At 58.0% G+C, this 19,854-nt stretch overlaps 2 protein-coding genes across 22 annotated transcripts in view; both read right to left on the bottom strand.

Annotated features, from left to right (window-relative positions):
- Positions 1-895: 895 nt before the first annotated feature.
- Positions 896-2,622, bottom strand: RASD1 (ras related dexamethasone induced 1). The gene is made up of 2 exons (NM_001206261.2): positions 2,207-2,622; positions 896-1,985 (listed from the first exon to the last, which is right to left on the bottom strand). Exons 1-2 carry the CDS (start codon positions 2,490-2,492, stop codon positions 1,441-1,443), a joined length of 831 nt encoding a protein of 276 aa, NP_001193190.1. The 5' UTR covers positions 2,493-2,622; the 3' UTR covers positions 896-1,440.
- A 3,271-nt stretch (positions 2,623-5,893) lies between these two features.
- The window catches only part of PEMT (phosphatidylethanolamine N-methyltransferase), a 35,768-nt gene continuing 21,807 nt past the window's right edge, over positions 5,894-19,854 (bottom strand). For 9 of the 21 annotated variants that reach the window (XM_024979679.2, XM_024979684.2, XM_024979672.2 and 6 more), the window contains 5 exons: positions 13,191-13,306; positions 10,463-10,608; positions 9,028-9,139; positions 6,445-6,519; positions 5,894-6,153 (listed from right to left, as the gene is read on the bottom strand). In XM_024979679.2, the coding sequence (XP_024835447.2) occupies positions 6,096-6,153; positions 6,445-6,519; positions 9,028-9,139; positions 10,463-10,608; positions 13,191-13,306 (507 nt within the window). In that variant the 3' untranslated portion in view covers positions 5,894-6,095. Of the gene's footprint in view, positions 6,154-6,444; positions 6,520-7,575; positions 7,764-9,027; positions 9,140-10,462; positions 10,609-13,190; positions 13,307-13,888; positions 14,026-14,743; positions 14,845-15,980; positions 16,083-19,854 lie in introns of those variants that run through there. The other 12 variants (XM_059877772.1, XM_015458679.3, XM_015458683.3 and 9 more) reach the window with 7 other exon arrangements.

Here is a 19,854-nt window from a genome sequence, read left to right as displayed (position 1 = left end):
CCACACTAGCTACACCAGAATGAGCATGGGATGACCCTTCTGGGAGTGGCATCCGACCCCAGGGTACAGGTGGCCCGGAGGGTCGTCCTGCCTGTGGTCAGCCCCTGGGCCATCATCCCTCCTTGCGGATGTAGGTCGGGTCCTGGCAGGGAGCAGTCCACCAAAGCAGAGTTACAGTCCTCCCCTGGGACACCTGGACTCCTCACTTGGATTCCTGGGCAGCGGGCACCATGCGGAGACGTTGCCCACGGCCCTCAGAGCAGCCCCCAGCAAAAGCGTCTGCTCTCTCGTGTTTCACAGGTGGAAAGTCAGGCTTGCCAGCTGTCCCTTGCCCTGGGCTTGTGCAGCCTCATGTGGCGGAGGGAACCGGGTCACCAGGTGGGAGCTGGTGCCCTCAGCTGCAGAGGGGGTGCTGGACCCCCCTGAGGAGGGAGGGAGGCCAGAGGGGCCAGGGCCACAAATGGTAACTAGGTCCAGGTAGCTCAGTGGCAGAGCCTGCACCGACTCAGGACAAGGGTCCTGCACAAAGGAGGGCTGGAGTGGCCCCTCGAACCGTTGATGGTTCCAGGTTTGGTGATGTTTTGTTGCCCTGGGCCTGTGCTGAGCGTAGGACATGCTGGTCAGTCCCGGAGGCCCTTGGAGGGGCAGGGGGTGGGGGGACAAGTTAGGTGGTGCATGGCTGAACCCTGAAGCCCTTTATTTGTGTCCTGGCTTTCTCAAGTGGCTCCCAAAACAGAAGGGCTTCCAGCTGTTGGGGAGCTTTTCTGGGGCCTGTCTCCAGGGAGCTGTTTTCAGGCCAGGGTTAATCTGCAGCTCTGGGAAAAGCTAGTCCAGTTCACAGAAGTAGAGACCTGCCCTCCCTCCTCCCCGATTTCTAAAGCCAGAGGAAGCATGGTTTTCCATTTTAAATTACTTTATTTTATAGTAAAAAACCAGTAACGATAACTTTAAAGACTCAACATGCAGTACAAACACTTAGGTAAGATCTTGTTCATGTCCAGGGTGACACCAGAACTCTTATAAAGTGCAAGTTTTATGTTTTGCTTTGTGCAATTGCACACACATGTAAACAAGTCACTCCCTATGATCTGACCCCACCCTTGGTTTCCGGCCAGCTGTCATGGCAACCCCCAATCACACAGATAATGCCCCCGCTGCTCCTGCCAGCAGGACAAGCTTAACTTCCACCCCCGCCCCCATTTTTAGGGCTTTGTGAGAAAAGTGGTGGGCGCCAACAGGCATCGGAAGTGGGGGGAGTCGGGCCTCAGCCAGTTCTCATTCCTTTCGGAGCAGATGACGGTCCCTTCTCTGTTCACTGACTCTCCCCGGTGCACGGGCTGGGGCGCCGGGTAGGAATACGCCCGCAGTTTGGGGCACGTGGCCCGGACACTCGAACTACAGGGCCTCCTGAGGCTCTGCGGCCACATGGGGCGGGGGCTCCTAGCTGATGACGCAGCGCTCCTTGTCCTTGGCCTGGCTGCCGCCGCTGGCCTTCTCGCGGATGTACATGAGGTCGCTGTGCACACTCGGCCTGCGCGCCCAGGGCGCCAGGATGCCCAAGGCGTCGTCGCGGTCGCCGCCCGCTCGCCGCAGCCTCTTGCCCTGCAGCGCCTTCTGGTGAAGCGCCTCGCAGTGCTGCGCCGACACGCGGCGGTGCAGGTCCGGGCTCATCTCGCGCGGCAGGTTGGCCATGGCGAAGAGCGCGTGGAACATCTGATCCAGGCTGCTGTTCCTCTTGGCCGAGATCTCGAAGTAGGCGCAGCGCCCGGGGTCGGTGCCCACCAGCTGATGGATGTCGCGCGGCTCGACCTGGCGGTGGAAGTCGCGGTCCCCCTTGTTGCCACAGATGACCAGGGGCACGTCCACGTTCTCTTTGGTCTTGTTCTTCAGGCACGACTTGGTGTCGAGAATCTGCCGCTTGAGCCTCCGAACCTCCTCGAAGGAGTCGCGGTTGTCCAGGCTGAACACCAGGATGAACACGTCTCCTGAGGGGGACAGAGCGGAAGAGGGTGAGGGCGGCTACCAGGGGACAGCTGAGGTGGGCTGATTTCAGGGGCTCCGGCCGCCGCGAGGGGCACGCTGACCTCTCCAGCGCCCATCGTGGCGCACGGACCGCGCCTCCAGCCCGCGCGCCCTGGACAAGGGGTCCCCGTCACCGCGGCGGCGCGCTCCCTCCCCATGCCCGCTTCTGGCCGCCCGGGCTCACCGGTAAGGATGGAGAGGCGCCGCATGGCGGGGAATGGGTGGTTGCCGGACGTGTCGAGGATGTCCAGCTGGTAGATCTCGCCGCGGATGCAGTAGAACTTGCGGTGGAAGTCCTCGATGGTGGGCGTGTAGGCGTCCTCGAAGCGGCCCGTCAGGAAGCGCGACACGATGGCCGTCTTGCCCACCTTGGACGAGCCGAGGACCACCATGCGGTAGCAGTTCTTGGCCGGGATCCTCAGCTCCGAGTCGCTCGGGCACATTTTCTTGATCATCGCGGACAGTTTCATTGAGCAGAGGGACCGAGGGGGCCGGGCGCGGGGCCGTGAGACGAGCAGACGGTGGTTGGGGCGCAGGGAAGAGTTCGGCTTGGCCGGCAGCTCGGGCTTGGGCTCGGCGGGGCTCTGGATTCCGGACAAAAGCTCTGGCTCTACGCGTCCAGCACCGCCCTTATATGCAGCCCGCGTGGCCGCCCCGCCCCGCCCCGCCCCGCCTTGCGCGTCACGGTGCGCACTCCCGCGGGCTCCACTGCACCCTCCGTCCACCTCCGCTGGCCGCTGCCCTCTCCCGCTGGCGGGACTTGGGAAGACCAGCTCAGGGTCTGCCTCCGGCTTGCGGGCGCGCGGACCCTGCGCTTCGCTGCTTCAGCGGCCGCAAGGGCGTCGGGGACCCACTTCTGGTTGTGCTTCCGACCCCTTGCAAGGACCGCCCCCCCTCCCCCAACCCGCTTCCCCACCGCAGGACTCACACGCGCACGCTTTCCTTGGAACGCACTTTCCTCGGAGAATAACAACATTGGGCAGCACGACGGCAGGTGTGTGCCAGGTGCCAGGCACCGCTCCCGGGTCCCTGCTCACCTTCGGACCCGCTCTGAGAACGGGGCAGGCCCAGCCCCCTGGAGTCCGGGGCGGCGGTGTCAGCGGGAGGTGGGCTCGGCGCGCTCCCGCCGCCAGAGGGCAGCCGAGGCCCCGCCGGCCGAGCCGGGACCCGGGAGCTCGGAGCTCGGGGCTGGAATCCGCGAAGCCGGAGCTTCAGGACCCCGCGCCCCACGACAGGCTTCAGCTCCTTTCTCCCAGCCAGAGAGGCGCTGGTTCCTGGCAGGAGTTTCAGCCAGAGGTTGCCCCTGCCGTCTTCCTGTTGGAGCCTGGAAGGACCAGAGGCTTGCCTTTCAGTAGTCAGGCCCATGTCCCCTCCCTCCCTTCCCCATAGCATCTTGTGCTTTGGAGTCTCATGGGCCAGCATTCCCATTTTCTAGTTGGGGGAGATAGTCTGGAAGCCAGGATGACCCTGAATGCTGCGTGGGCATCACAGCAGTCTCTGGCCCTCTCTGGACTTGGTATTCCTCTCCTGGAAGATGGAGCTTTGGCTCTGATTGGTTGGGAACTTGCAAACAGTGTAGGGCTGTGGTAATAACAATAGTAAATGACCCACGAGGCCGCAGAACAAACCAGGGGGCAGCAGGCTGGTCAGTAACCAGGAGTGGGCCACTGCTGAAAGGCCTGGGAAGAGGCTGCCGGAGCTGGCCAACTCCAGCCTGGAACTGGTGGAAAGGCCATTGCTCCCCATGGTGACAGGTGAGGCTGGGCTGTGTTCAGCTTCTGATTTGGGAGAGAGCCAGGGCTATCACCTGGTACCACCCACCCATCCACACAGGCCGAGCTCTGGGTTAGTCCACACACAGGTTTGCACGGGGCCTCTGGACTCTCACGGGCCTCTCAGGCAGCCCTGTGTGACCGGGATTCCAGCAGAATTTCCTGCCCTTTGCAGGGGAGCCAGGAAAAGGTTGGTTCCCATTTATCCCATCCCAGGCACAGTCTTTGGGCTTCCCTAAATAGCTCAGTTGGTAAAGAATCCGCCTGCAATGCAGGAGACCCCGGTTTGATTCCTGGGTTGGGAAGATCTGCTAGAGAAGGATTAGGCTACCCATTCCAGTATTCTGTCCGGGAGAATTCCATGGACTGTATAGTCCATGGGTTCGCCAAGAGTTGGACACGACTGAGTGACTTTCACTTTCAGGCACAGTCCTTAAGTCCTTCTTCGTGGCAGCCTAGAGGGGTGGAAACTATTACTAACTTGATTTTATAGATGGAGAAACTGAGGCAGGGGAATGATTTGCCCAGGTCCCACAGCTGCAGGGTCCAGCTCTCCCTAGGGAGGCTAGTGGGCCAGGACCCAGCCCAGAGTCAGAGCCTTCCTCTCCCCGACCCCAGGTCAGATGTCAGGACTGGGATGACCTCACTCCCCTGGCCCCTTCCAGCTGGTGACAGTGGCAGGTACTGAGCCCAGCCTGGGTTCTCAACCTCAATTCCTGGCACCTGGGCATGATTCTGCCCACAGATGCCAGGTTCTAGGACTTGTCCCTCAAGTCAGCTAAGTTCATTAGGCCCTGAACCCACCTGCCGTTCTTTCCCCAGAGTGTGCCCCCACCCTCCAGCCATTGCATTAATTCTAGGTTGCCCAGGTTTATGATGATACCGGTGGTCTTGCTTTCTGGGCCTGGGCACCTGCCTGTATGATTTCTTTGCAATGCAGCAAATTTCTGGCTCAGAGTGGAATGGGAAAATTTAAACCATTTGGTAAAATATTGGGGGTGGGCTGGAAGCAGACAGCTGGCCCCCAAGGCAGGAAGTGTCCACCATGGCCTGGTCTGCTGGTAAAGAGCGGTTTAGAAGTTTCCTGAAAGTTGTGTTGAGGCATGCTGAGTGCTGGCCTGCTGCCCGAGACTGCCCCCAGCAGCTCTTTGTACAGAGGGTCCTGTGTCACCCCAGCCCACAGCCACGGCCTGACGAAGAGAACACAGCTAACCAGAGCTGCTTTCCCCTCTGACCTTGCTTCCACAGCCGAGGTCACAGCTGTCCAGCAGTTTCCTCCTCAGCTGTGGGCTATTCCCATCACAGCAGACCCTCCTTACCCCAGGCCTGACTCCCATAGCTGCGTGACCCAGGAGTCACGCAGTCCTGCCCTAACAGAGAGACAGCTCAGGCCATGGTTCCAGGACGTCAGAGGTGCCCACAGGTGGTGAGCTTCGTGTCCTTGCACGTATGCAAGCAGAGGCATTGGTAAGACCTGCCTCCATGCCTCCTTCAGCTCCTCGAACCCTGGGACCTCTGAATCCCAGACACCAGAGGGCAGCCTTGAAGAGCTCCATGGCAAGGCCAGCTGGCACTGCCTACAGCGCCCAGGGGCCCAGGGTGAGCATGGCTACAGGGGCCACTTTGCAGGTGAGGTGCTGAGGCTAGGGGGCCAGGTGCACAGGTGGAGCCCCGTCTCCCATCCCAAAGGGAGTAAAGTAGCTTCTGTGGCCTTGGGGGCCAGGGGCTGTGCAGATGAGGCTGGGCCTGGACAAGGGCCCCAGCCTGTGCCCACAGCTCTGCAGTCAGGCCTGACCACAGGCCTGGTGGCCCCATGGCTGCTCCTTGTGGCCACGTGAGGTCCACAGGTCATTAGGAGAGAAATGTCAGAGTAACCAGAGATGCCAGGGAGGGGCTCAGTGCTTCCCTCCCAGCAAGCTGAGGGTGGGCTGTCCCCCAGAAGGGCAAAAGTGGGGCAAGGTGGGGGGCACAGGAGGCCCAAAGGCCTGGAGAGTCCCCCCACTGTCCAGTGTGGATGACAGCACCCCTCCGAGCTCAGGGACCCTCTCCCAGACCCCAGCCTGCCCCTCCTTGACCTGGACAGATGGAGACCAAAGGGGTATGGGTCAGGTGCCTTTTATTAGTCAGGACAAGGTGGGCAGCAGGGCAGGGGGCTCTGGGGCCACAAGGCACCTGTCCAGAGCCCTCAAGCCGTGTTTGCAAGGCACTGGACAGTCCTCGCCAAGCACCGCTTTCCCCCCTTGAGGGGCCTGTGCTCGGGGCAGGCCTGAGGTGGGAACTCTCCCAGAGTGGCCATGGCCGTCAGCTCCTCTTGTAGGCCTGGGAGGCTTTCTGCTGATAGATTTCGGCAGTGAAGGGCCTGCAGGGGTGAGAGAGGCTCGGTCAGCTGGTGCTGAGCTTGACACTGCCACCCATGCTCCCCACCCAGGGTGGACAGGGTGGGGGGTCCGTGTGTGACCAGAAAGAGCCAGCACTGCCAGCCTGGCTCCCAGGCCTGTCCTTTACCCGGTCAGCTGCCCATTTGCTGCTCTGACAGTGACCTGGCCATGGCCACCTGCCAGGGTCACAGGGAGGCCCTGTAGGGAGAGGAAGGCCCAGTGCGGGTCCCACAGGCACACGGCGTCCCCAGCCCGCGACAGCGCCTACTCACTCCTCATACACGATGGCGACCATGTAGATGAGCGCCACCAGCGCGGTCAGCAGCAGGCCGGTGGGGCTGGCGTGCCTGCGGGGAAACGCCGGGTCAGGGGCAGGCCCGGGCCAGCCTTTTCTCGGACAAGGGTCCACCTCACCACTGCCTGTCCAGGCCCGGGCCTCAGGCCTCCAGCTGCAGCTGGAAACTCAGGACAGAGTGGAGGGAGAATGCAGGGAGAAACGAACGACCGGCCTCCCCGAATCACCCGAGTGGTCAGCATGTTTTTTTTCCGCACAGGAGGTCGTGGGGCCTCTGCCCACAAGAAGCCGTGTTCTTAGGCTGTTTTCTAGAAATGGGGCCAGGGCACCCAAAGCCAGGTGGAGTGTCCAGGGAGCCCCTTCACGGGCTCTCTGCTGGTGACTGCTGCCGAGGCTGGGCCCCCACATCCAGAGAGTTGAGGAGGAGACAAGAGGAAGTCCTGGAGCCCAGGAGCTGGAGGGAAGCATGAGGCCCAGGCTGGGTGGCTCAAGGCAGATGGCTACCCCCGACCAGGGACCCTCTGCCTGCCCACTCCCACTCCCCAGAACCTCACACCGTCTGGGGGCTTCAGGGACAGTGAAGGCCAAGTGCCCCCTATGACACCCCCACCTTCCATTCTGTGGGCTCCATTCAAATTGACCTTGAGGGTGAGCTGGGCCACCTGGTCCTTGGCACTGCCACGTGGACATGCCAAGGGCACAGATGCTTTGGGGCTGAAACGAGATCTGCCCTCCTGAGGCCCTGCTCACGGCCCTGGTGCTGCTTCCTGGAGTGGGCAGAGCCTCCCCCCACCCCACCCCCAACCCGCCGGGGGACCTCAGGGCCAGGGCTCCGTGGCCACAGTATCCCTAAGGTGGCCAGCCCCAGCCTGGGAAGCCGGCCCCTTGTCAGCCGGGCACAGACCCTGAACGGGAGCCAAATGCCTTTCTCTGTTCTGTCTGTGTGAACTTCCACACCTTGAAAGCACTGTCACCAAACAGCCGTGTGCAAGTGATCATCCCACACTGCAGATGAGGAAACTGAGGCCCACAGGGAAACTCTGGCCCATGTGCCAGAGCCCAGAGCCTGGAGTGGGGCTGGGGAGGTCCCAGGGACCCAGCTGTGCACCTTGGGGAGGGGCGTCTCTCAGGCTGACGAGCTGATGCCCTAGGAATCCCAGCACCTTGGACCTTCTGGGGCTTCCACACATCTGGTTGCTTGGGCCAACGGGAAGCTCTGTCTGTGGGGCCCCAGGTCGGGGACAGATGGGCTGGGAAGGGCTGGGAGCAGCCCTGCTGGGTCAGCGTCTGGCGGCCCTAGGTAATGGAGTATGTCTAATGAGCTCTCGGATGAAGGGCTCCCTCCCCTGCACAACTGAGGCCCCTCCTCATCCCACATGGCTGGTGCCCTCCTGAGGGGCCTGTGCGAGCCTGGGCCCCTAGGGTTCCTCATATGTTCTTGAGAGCCTTGGCCTAACAGCCCTGTAGAGGGGGCAACTTCTCACTCCCGGAGACAGAGAAGACCCACTCTGTGATTTTGCCCTGGGAGGCCCCGTCTAAGCACAGAGGAAGAACCTGTATGTGTGTGTATATCAGGAGGTCAGGGAGGACTTCTTGGAGGAGGGGACACCTCAAGTTGGGTTTGGAAAGATTGACTGGGAGTGAAAGTGAGAGGAAAGGTGGGTGTGCTGGCAGGGAAGTTTGCAGAAGGACCTCTGTGGGGTTCACCCTGCCAGTCTCAGGTAGGAGACACTATGGGGAGTGGGTAAGCCTGTGGGGGGAGCCTGCCTCCCTGGATCCCACTGCCCTAGTCCAGGAGAGAGGGGCCAGGCTGAAGGCAGGTGGATGGGGGGCTTCCTGGTCTGAAGTGGGCACAGGCGGGGGGTCCCAGCAGACCCACAAGTGCCCCTCCAGCTCCTTGTCACTCAAAGCCCAGAGCCTGGATCCCATGTACCCCCCCACCCCTGAAGGTGGGGCTGGTGGGGGAACGTCCGCTCCAGACGGTCCACCATCAAGGTTTGTTCCTTTAGGTCCTTTCGTCCTTCTGGACTCTGGGGGCACCTGTGACCTTCCTGGAAAGTTGTTTTCTAGCGTTCAGTAAAAGCAGAATTGTTTCTACAAAGAAAACCTTTCTATGGAAGAAATTCTAATCCAGAAAATGGACAGATGGGAGATGCCGTGGGGGGCACGTGTACCAGGCTCCTGGACTGTGGGTTACTGGCCGGAGGAGCCCTAGTCTGTGGGGTGTGGATCCTGCAGGCTGGCTGTGGGCAGGGGGCCTCCCTGCCCAGTTCCAGCACTGGGTTGGCAGCCTGTGGTCCCTAGGCCAAGAACAGTTTTTATATTTGTAGTTGTTTAAGAAAATCAAAAGAATATTTTGTGACTTGTGAAAATGACGTGAAATTCAAATTTCACAACCACAGCCACTCCGTCACCTGCTGCCCAGGAGCCTCCCACTCTTTTAAGAGGAAGTCTGCCAACCTCATTCTAGGATGTTCTCTGCTCCCACCAGTGAGGAGCTCCCCAGGAAAGGAACCCTAACCAGCGCCCTGGGCTCCATGGGGCACGAGGGCTGACTCACACAATGGCCCAGCCCAGGTAGATGGCTGTGCTGCCCCAGTACATGGGGTTGTCCAGGACGCTGAACGGGAACATGGTCACTCTGGCCTCCTTGAGGATCCCGAAGTAGTCGCCTGCAAACAGGGCGGGCAGGAAGGAGGGTCATAGCCTGGCTGCCCCATCCAGAGGGAGGTGTGCAGGCACTGGGGGTGTGCCCAGGGGCTGCGCCCCCACCGGCTCTTGCCTGTGCCTTTGCATGTTCTGTCCCCTCTGCTTGGGGACTTTCCCTGCTCTCTGGACACCTCTCCTCCTTTGCCACCTCCTCGGCTTGTGGTACTTCCTGTCGCCCTTCCCTTCACCTGCCCCCCACTGTCTAAAGCACACCTACCCCTACTCACTATCTCTGCTCCACGTCCCCCTCCTCCCTCAGCTGGGCCACTCCCACCTGGGCCACCAGCCTGGAGATCAGCTCTCCCCCTGCAGCCAGCCCAGAGCTTCTCCCAGGGGAGGGTGTGGCGGTCCGAGAGGCAGGGGACACAGACCCGGTGTCCAGCGCAGTCCGGCCTGGCCCGGGCATGGCCCACAGGGAGCAGCGCTGCTCACTAGGGCCCCATGGTGTATCCCTCGTGCTCCAGGCACAGGTGGGCCTGGAGGAGTAGCAGCTGCATCACCATCACCGCTGTCTGGAGACAGGGCTCGCGGCCAGGGAGCCTTTCTTCCCGGTGGCACAGAAGTCTGCTTCAGGGTGGCTCATGGCGGGGGGCGGGGACTCGGCCACTCTGACCTACATTCCTGAGCCTGAGGGCCCCACGTTCCAGGCCGTTTCTCCTGGGGCTCCCCCACAGGCGGCTTCCAGGCCCCTCCCCGACCCTCCTCCAGACCCTGGCTGCCCTTTCCCCTGCCGCTGCTGTGGGGCTGCTAACCCCTGGTCTCCTGAGGTTGGCTACACCACCACCCCTCCCTCCCCTGGCTCCCTTCCCCACCCCACCCCTGTGAGGCCCACACAATGATCCCCACCTGCTCCTGGGCCCCCAGAGGACCTCCCCTGTGGGACCCTCCTCCTGGGAGGACGCCCCAGTCTCCTGCATGGCCCTCAGGGACTTGAGTGATGTGATCCCTGGCTGGCCTTCTGCTCTGGCCCCACTGACCCGCGCACATCAGCCGCCCTGCTCCCTCCCCCCAGAGTCCCAGACTGGGAGTTGGTGTCTGTAGGACGTCCAGCCCTGCCAGCACTGGGTTTTCAGCCCCAAAGCTCCGGAGCCACGGGCAAGGAGAGGGGCCAGCGCCCCCACCTGTTGCCAGCCCAAGACCTGAACACAGGAACAGAAGCCCGGCCCATCCTGGAGGCCAAGCAGCTGGCTGGGGCTTAAGAGTCTGCCCCCCAGCGCTGAGCAGGGCAGGCTGAGGCCTGGAGTTGGGGGGAGCAGGGCCCTGGCCCCCCACACTCAGGGTCTTACCTAGGAAGGTCCCGGTGAAGCCCAGCGCCAGGAAACTGGAAAGGACGAACACGCCACCCACTCCCAGGAGTGCCAGGCCCACGTGGTAGACCGCGGGGTTGTCCAGGCTCTGCATCCGGGGCTGGCTCAGCATGGCCTGCGTGAAGCTGCGGGCAGGGCGGGGAGGTCACCGCCACACAGAGGGGCCGCCCACCCTGCCCCCCAGGCCCCCAGAGCAGCCTGTCCAGGGGTCTCAGGCAAGTCCTGAGGGTGAGTCAAGTGGCCTGCTGAGGGGCCGCCACGGAAGAAGTGACCGGAATAGGGGGCTGGTGCCTGCTTCCAGAGAAGCCAGAAATCCTGAGTTGTCTGTAACACGTAGTGGTTTTAAGAAACAGATTATGAATGACAACATTTTAGACTCTGCAGGACAGCAGGGTGTTCAGTCTGAGGATGACTGGCACTGCAGAGGGAAGGAGACTCGGGAATCATGCCTCCACCCAACTGTCCCTCCGTTGTGAGCACGCCTACCCGCCCTCCATCCTCCATTCCTCCCCCTCTCTTTCCTTCTTTTGGCCACACCCCACAGCTTGTGGGATCTTAGTTCCCTGACCAGGATTGAACTCGCGCCCTCGGCAGTGGAAGCAGGAGCCGTAACCACTGGACAACCCTGCCAGGCTCTTTCTAGCAGAGCAAGTTCCATCTCCCTTTGTCCACTCCATTAGCTGGATGTCGTCAAACTCCTTAGGTTGAGCTAAAGCCCGCCTCCCTATAACTCTCTCCTCAGACTACAGTCAGCTCTTGGAGAACAGAGGCTTCTCCCCTGAGCACCTCCCTGGCGCCAGCCCATGCCAGGCAGAAGGGATCACAGTCTGTGTTCATCAACCAGGAAAAGCAGCCCCCTTCCCCAAAGTGAGAAAGGGGAACAGGGAGGCGGGAGAAGCATCTGTTTGAACAGCAAACAGGACACCACGGGCAGAAGCCTGCACGGTGACCTGTCAAACAGTGGCACATGTGTCAGGGCACACCTGGCCCCTGGTCACACTGCCCACGCCCCCTGCTCTCCACCCACCTCTCCTGCTGCTGGGCTCAGGGTCACCCTGCAGCTCCAGGCTGAGCTGCTGGGATTGGCTCAGAGCCGCACACCCCGTGTGGTGCCAGGTGGCCACGCCCATGCCCCACCCCTGCACCCTCCCTGGGCTCTGATAAACCCACAGTTCTGAGAGCTGGCAGCTCGGGCCACAGCTCAGCCCCCTCCCACCCCTCCACCTCTCCTGTCTGTAGAGCAAGTGGCCTGGACACAGCCTTGCGAGCTGACGGACGGACACCACTCCCAGGGAGAGGTCCTAAATGTCACAAAACTATACCTCAAGGTGGCTGAAAGGGTCAATTTTATTAATGTGTCTTTTACCACATACACCCACACCCACACACAGGCACAGAAAACCCACCTGCAGGAACCACATAAAGCGACAGCGGAAGGATGCTGGGGAGCGGCGGTGGGGGCGGGTGGGCAGGACTCCCACAAGCCCTGCACCTGAACCCCACCCACACCTGTCAGCGGGGGGCAAACAGGAGGAGGACCATAGAGGGGAGAAGGGAAAACAGGCCTGCTTGCAGTGGAGGGGTCCTTTCTCGGCCCCCCAATTCCCTGGGTGGTTAATTCACCCGGGAGGAAAGCCGTAGCCAAAAGGTTGACAGTGACACAGTGACACAGGGAGAGGGACACACAGGCCTGGACGCAGGGAGAGGGGCTGGGCCTGGGTCTCTCCCCTGCCAGGCCTCTCAGGGGCCCAGGACGCGACACGTCCTGCCAGCACCAGCCTTGCGGTAGGATGGCAGGGACAGCAGCTTGTCTATAGACCCGCCTCTGCTGGCCTCTGCAGGCCAGTGGGGTTCAAGTTGGGGCCACATGGAGGATGTCGTCAGCCCTCCAGACAGACAGGCTCTCCATCACCTTGCCCTCTGCCCCTCCACTCCCCCCACGCCCACCTGGCCGCCCACCTTGGTGCAGTCCACCTGCAGGGTAGGATGGACCACCCGGCTCCACCCCATAGGAACAGTGGTGGGGCTGGGCCTGGGGTCCAGGGTTTTTTTCCCTACATGGTGGACTCAGGAGGCCAAGAATACACAAGAACTAGAAACAGCACATTGTGGAAGGGAAAACAGGCAGCAGGTCCCGTCTCCTGAGATGTGATGTTTCAGGAGCTTTAAATGCCCCCTTGGTGACAGCCAGGGAGAAGGGGCCATGGGGGATGCTGTGTGCTCACTCATTCATTCATTTACTCGCTCACTCCTTCAGAAGGGCCAGGGTGCCTGCAAAGACTCCTGCACTGGGCTGCCCACCAGGTGGGGCTGTTTGGGTCTATCCCCCCCCCCACCCCGCCCCCACCACACACCACCATAAGCTGAGTTTTCAGAGTAACTGGGGGAGGAAGGGGGTGTGCAGCAGCCAACCCCATTGTGGAGGGATCCCACCAAGCTTGCCTAGCTGCCCTCTCCACCACACCCAGGTCACTGCTCGCTGCGTGGGGCCACCTCTCCAGGTGGAGCCCAAGAAGGGGTTTCCCTGAGCCAGCAGAGCCAGTGGGGCAGATGGGCTCAGAGCAGCCCCCTAGTCCCCGCGCCCCGCCCCTCACGTTGGCTCCAGGCACCTCCCACCTCTTCCCTGGTTGGGGTGGGATGGAGGAGGGGGCTCCCCCAGGGGCCTGGGGTGGGGTTGGGGGTAGCGGGGGAGGGGAGGGGTCCTTACCAGTGGGAGCGCAGGACGTTCAAGAGCAGGATGGCCCCACCCAGGGTGTAACAGGCCAGGCGGGGGGACCCAAAGGCCTTGCTCAGCTTTCGGGTCTTGTGTTCCCATCTCGCAACCTATGTGCAGAGAGAGCAGTTGAGACCCAAGGGGCCCTTGTCGGGGGGTGGAGTGGGGGGGGCGGTCACATGGTGGGGGGGTCATGCAGGGGCGGGGTACGGGGAGGGGTCTCGGGCCACCTCCACGGCGGGGGACGACCTGTGCAAACAGAACACAAAGTCCTTCTGGAAATGGCTGAACACTGAAGCAGGAGGAGGCCAGGAGACCTGGGGGCAGCTGAGCCCCTTGGCCCTGAGCAGCTCGGCTCCCTCACCCAGGGTCCGGAACACATTCGGAATCACACACTCCATGGACATGGGGTCTGGGACCATGGAGGGGAGGGAATCTGGGAGGAGCCCAGCGCCACCCCCTCCCCCTGGACACGCCCACTGTCCCAGACCCTTGGCTCTACACTCCCAGAGCTTTCACTTTTTAGCCACAGAAACCTTTTATTTTTCCAAACTCATCAGGCCCAGACTCTCACCCTTCAGCAGCTAATGGTGGAGCAAAGTGGGAGTGGGCTCCCCAGGGCCCCTCCTGCCTCTACTGTCCCCAATCCCCTTGCCTGTCACTCTGGCATGAAAACCAGCTGGCTGACTCACTCTCAGTCGGGAGGGCATCTGGATGGTCAGTTTTCAGGACAGGAACCTGCGCATGGTTCCTTCTGGGGGCCTGGGGGACCATCCCCCTCCAGAGTAGCTGGGCCAAGATGGGGTCCACCAAGGGGTGATGAGAGGTCCTGTAGGGTAAAGTGTCCTTGGCCAGAGGAAGCAGCCTGTGTTCACACACGGACCCCAGGCTCAAGCCACAGGGATGGATAGGACGTCCACACTGTTCCAAGAACCCAGGGATGTCAAGATTCCAACAGTAAAAATCACACCAACATCAACTCAGCACCAGACAATTTTAAGTGTTTTCATCTGAGCTCATTTAACACTCAAAACCAGCCTGGGGTGGGTGGGGTGAGATCCATTTATATGTGGGGAAGACAGGGCTCCTCAGGAGTGACCAGAAGGGCCACCCAGCCGTAAGAGGAGAATCTGAGTGGCTCCTCAGCTCCTAGCCCAGCACCCTTTCTGTCTGAGGGGCTCAGCCATTCTTCAAAAATGCTGTCTTAGGCACAAAACCTTGTTTCTGGTGTGGTATGTCAAGACGCATATTTAAAGGCCAATAATTTTTTTTTCTCTCTGTTGATGAGGTAATGCTTTCAAAATCAGCCACCGAGTCACCTCCTCACCCCTCCTGCAGGCCAGTAGGAGGACCACAGGCCCAGGCCGCCACTTGTCCCCCACACTTGGGAACCACCAGGTGCGGTGGGAGCAGGCGTGTTCCTCCCTCTGCTTCTCAGAGCCGCCCCCCACCCCCGCCACTGAATGGGACCCTTGGACAGAGTGGGGTGCATCATCACAAAGATGTAATCACCCAAACCCAGACACCCTACTAGACAAGTGACTCACTCTCCTCCCCAAGTAGATGACATGGAAGAAAGTGAGGGGCTCAGGAGTCACGTCCACCAAGTGCAACGTGCAGACCTCATTTGGATCCTGATGCATACACACCAACTGGAACAAGATAGTTTTGACACAATCAAGAAGAACTGAACACAGACTGAGTATTGTATGACATTTATTACTGCTGTCCTTTCTACTTCTAGCCAAGAAGGATGGCATTTACCCACTCGCCTGAAACACACACACACACACACACAAAACAGACAAATATACAAGGGCTTTCCAAACACTGGACATGAAGGCGTGAAGGATGCTGATTTAAGCCTCACCCCATCGATAATAACTTAAATGCTTATGGCCAAGCATCTCAATTAAAAGGCAGAGATTGTCAGACTGGATAAAAAATGATCCAATTGCATGCTGGCTACACAAAATACACTTATAAAGATTCAAACCAGCTAACCACAACAGGCTGGCACGACAGTCACTCTACTAACACTGGTGGAAATGAGGCTGAGTGGTTGTATAAATTTTAGACAAAGTAGATTTCAGAGCAAACATTATTACCAAGATAGAGAAGATTGTTTCACAATTAACCAAGAAGACATAACATCCTAAACATTCATGCACTTGATGCCAGAGCTTACAGTCCATGAAGTAAAACTGATAAATCTGCAAAACAGAAATAGTTACTTCAACACCCCTCTCAGTACTGATAGAACAGGTAAGGATAAAGATTTGAATACTGTCAACCAACTCAGTATTGCTAAGTCACTTTAGTCGCGTGCGACTCTGTGTGACTCCATAGACGGCAGCCCACCAGGCTCCGCCATCCCTGGGATTCTCCAGGCAAGAACACTGGAGTGGGTTGCCACTTCCTTTTCCAATGCATGAAAGTGAAAAGTGAAAGGGAAGTCGGTATACTGACGTTTATAAAAGACTTCACTCAACAACAACAGGAAAAGAAATTAGTTTCAAGTGCACACAGGAGATTTACCAAGATAGAGCACATTCCGGGAAGTAAAACAAGTCACGGTAAGCGTTCCACATCACACAACGTGTGTTTTCTGACCACAATGGAGTTAATCGGAAATTAATAACAGAAAAAGCTCTCTGAAAAAATCCCCAAACATCTAGAAACTAAGTAACACATTTCCTAAAAAACCAACTCCTGGGGGAAAGGAAAAATGGAAAAGGAAACAAGAAGGATTTTGAATTGAGTGAAAATGAAAGCACAACATACCAGCATCTGTGGGATGCTGCGGCTTGGGAGGGTTTATGGCACTGAACACCCACAGGAGAGAGAAGGAAGGTCTCGGTCACTGGTCTCAGCTCCCACAAGAAACTAGAGAAAGGAGAGAAAATGAAACCCGTGTAAGTAGGAGAAAGTGTGGAGTGGAAATCAATGATAGAAAATAGAAAAACACTAGAGAAAAATCAATGAAACCAAGAGCTGGTCTTCTAAAACCTCTACTCAAACTGAGCAAGAAAAAAAAAAAGACACAGATTCTCAACATCTAGACTAGAGTCTACAGACATTAAAAGGGCAAAAAAGGATACATGAAAAACTTTACACCAGTGAATTTGACCAAAGCTTGTGCAGGAAAAGAAGCAGAGGGTTCAACCAGCATACACTATGTCCATCCATGTATTTTGACATGGAGTCAAAAGTCTTCACAAAAGAAAGTTCCAGGTCCAGAGGGCTTCACTGGTGAATCCTACCAAACATTTAAGGAAGAAATAATCCCAATTATGTACAAACTGTTCCCAAAAATTGAAAAGGAAGGAACACTCCCCAACTCACTCCATGAAGCCAGCATTACCAGATACCAAAACATCACACACAAAAAAAAAAAATAGAGAAAAAGACCCTTCCTGAACAAAACTCAAAAATTCTAGACAAAACATTAATGAATCAGCCAATGGAATCAACAATATACTAAAAGGACAATACATCCGCACAACCGAGTGAGGTTTATACCAGGAGTGAAAAGTTGGTTTAACATTTGAAAACCAATCAATGTAATTTACCATATAAACAAACTACATAAGAAGAAAACACTATGATCGCCTTAAGAGACACAAAAGAACATTTGACAAAAATCCAATATACCTTCCTGACAGAAAGTCAGCACGGGAGGTGTGATAGGGAACACCCTTGTCCGAACGCAAGGCATCTGTGAAAACCCAGCTGCTGACATCACCCCAGATGCTCCCATAGGCCAGGAAGAAGACCTCATGTCCACTGAAACACGCATGACCCGCAATCACCTACACAAACTGATGAAATCGACAGATAGTGCAGGATGCGTACCCCGAAAACTGAAGCTTCACTAAGAACTTGAGAAAAGACTTCAATAAACGAAGAGGGACTTCCCTGGTGGCCCAGTGGTTAAGATTTCTCCTTTCAACACAAGGGATGTGGGTTTGATTCCCAGTCAGGGAGCTAAGATCACACAAGCCTCGAGACCAAAAAAACAAAACATAAAACAGAAGCGATTCTGTAACAAATTCAATAAAGACTTTATAAATGGTCCACATCAAAAAAAAAAAAAAAATCTTAAAAAAAAAAAAAACAGAGTGTCCATGGGTCTGGAAGCTTAGCATTAGTAAGAAGTCTGTTCTCCTTGATTGGTCTATAGATTCAACTTGACCCCAATCAAAATCCTAACAGGCTTTTTGCTGCAAATTGACAGATTGGTTCTAAAATTCTCACAGAAATGCAAAGCACTCAGAATAGCCAAAACAAATGAAAAAGAAGAACAGAGCGGGGCCAACTCGGCAGATTTTGAGCCATGTTATAAAGCGACCGGGATCAGGACTGTGGTGCTGGTGCAAAGGCAGACACGCGGACCGTCGGAACAGAACAGGGAGTCCTGAAGTAGGACTGCGTGTGTCGGGTTAACTGATGTGTGGCCAAGTGCGAGGGCAATCAGTTCAAAGGACAGAGGGGAACGGGGCTGGGGGTCACACACAGAACCTGTAACTCAGACCACACACACAGATGAACACAAGCAGGTTAACAGTCTGAGTACGAAACCTGAAACCATGAAACGTCTAGAGGAAAACACACGAGAAAAGCCATAGGCCCTGAGTCATGCAGCGATGTCTTAGATGCACATGACTTGCAGAGGAGGAGATGTGATGGACGAACCTGAGGGTGGGGCCGGGGCTGCCGTCATGCTCCCCCACCCCAGGGGGCAGTGAGCTGCCTTCACCTCCCACTGCAGGGTCTGGGATGGGGTGGTCTGGAGGCTCTCAAATGGCAAATTCCTCAGAGGACGGCTCGGCTGTGAGGCCCCACCGGCAGCCCACCCTCCCTGGACCCACAGCTGGGCCAGGGCTGGAGACACCCCACCTATGCCCACCCGGAGGCAGCAGGAAAGACCCCCAGCACCCCCACAAGAAAGCTAGTCACACCCTCAGTAGGCCATGAGGTGGCTGCATGGCCCAAGAGCCCCACGCCTGGCAGGCCCGGGCATCCCAACGACGTGGTCTTTGCTTAAGCAACCCAAAATCCTAACAGGCTTTTTGCTGCAAATTGACAGACTGGTTCTAAAATTCTCTTTGCCCGTTTTTAAGTTTTATATAATCAATACACTAAACAGACAGGGAGACTTCCTACTGAGAGAGGTCCTCGGGTATTCACTTAAATGAGCGTTTTCCTCCTGCACTTTCAGCGTTTGAATGACACAGCATTTTAGGATCTCTTTAAAATTTTAAATGAAACAAGGCCCACTGGTATGAAGGCACTGGGAAAACAGCCAAGGAGCTAGTGGCTCTTCAACTATTAACCAAACACAGCAAAACCCAGCCTTCCTTCTCTGATCAATATTTACATGGACTTCAGCCCTGGCAAGGAAATTTGGCCGTGTTGGTGACAGCTGGGTGGCTGTGTGGGTATGTGGGTTCGGTAAGCGGCTGGCTGGGCCTCCCTCGGCATCAGCGGGCTGGGTGGGTCACACCACCGACACCATCACTAACACCAACATCAGTGTCAGCCCAGCACGAGCACCTCCAGCCAGGAGGCTTCTTTCTTTTTTTTCTGAGGTAAGAGTAGTTTATTTTAGAAGAAGAGACTCTTTCAGGGCAGATTTAGAGGTAAAGTAAAATTCATTGAGGCAGAGGACACTTCCATTGGACTGGAAAATTCCCCTCAATCTACCCCCGTCCCTGCCCACCAGCCTCTGCTCTGGTTTCTGCCCTGTCCAGCCTTCTCCAGCGCCTGTTCACACGGAAGCCCGCCTTCCGCAGCTGCCCTCCCTCAGCCACCAGACCATCCAGGGTGCTGTGCGTGGATGGACCTCAGCTGGCTCCACAGCCCTGGCCGGGGCCCTACAGCACATGTGGCTGCGGGGCTGGAGGGAAGCCAAGCTTCAGTGGCCTGGGCGCCTGTGCCCACCACCCACCCCCTGCTGTGCAACCCCCAGGAGGGTGGGCAGGAGACCCTTGGGGGGCGCTTCCCACAGTCCACAGCCGGAGGCTCAGAGCAGGTCGGGGCAAAATTCCTGCTGACAGCAAGAAGCCGAGGCGTGGGGCACGGAGATCCCCTCCCGAGACTGGAGAGCAGCACAGAAAGGAAAGGGGTGAGGGGTCCAGGGCAGAGGTGGCCAGTGGGGCCACAGGCAGGGTGCAGGAGGGATCCGGGGAGGGTGCAGGGAAGGGGAGAGAAGGCCCCAGAGATCAACAGCTACGTGTCCATGTTCCAGGGGTAACCTCAGTGTTCAGAGATAGGCGTGACAGAGCGGGGCTGTGCCCAGGGCTACAGAGAGGCCTGCTTGTGAGCCCCTGCCCAGAGAGGATGGGCCTGTGCCCAGCGCCACCTAGGAGAAGGTGCTATGGGGCCAGCGAAGCCCCCCGGGGAATATCAGAACATCAGTGCTGAGCCCGAGGGTGCAGCTAATCCTCTTATCCCCCGGGGCCAGCGCTGCACTGAGCAAAGTGCTTTGCCTAATTGTGCTTCTCACAGTTAATCCAGGAGAGAGGCAGGTCTCCATGGACCGAGGTGACACAACCTGAGGAGGCCCGGCTTGCAGGGAGCTGGCCAGCTCAGACCACCAAGGGCACTCACCCTGCTGGGGCCCTCATCCCGGCTCACTTCCAGGACGTACCTGGCC

The sequence above is a fragment of the Bos taurus genome, chromosome 19 (assembly GCF_002263795.3).
Source record: "Bos taurus isolate L1 Dominette 01449 registration number 42190680 breed Hereford chromosome 19, ARS-UCD2.0, whole genome shotgun sequence".
Taxonomy (NCBI): Eukaryota; Metazoa; Chordata; class Mammalia; order Artiodactyla; family Bovidae; genus Bos; species Bos taurus.
Note: the sequence above shows the minus strand (reverse complement) of the source record. Positions and strands in the feature narration are given on the sequence as shown.

Bases quoted from the DNA above. Each gene is read 5' to 3' on its own strand.
- RASD1 (NM_001206261.2), bottom strand. From the start codon at position 2,492: ATGAAACTGTCCGCGATGATCAAGAAAATGTGCCCGAGCGACTCGGAG. The intron at 1,986-2,206 runs GTGAGCCCGGGC...TGTCCCCCTCAG, and splicing joins GCGCCTCTCCATCCTTACCG to GAGACGTGTTCATCCTGGTG.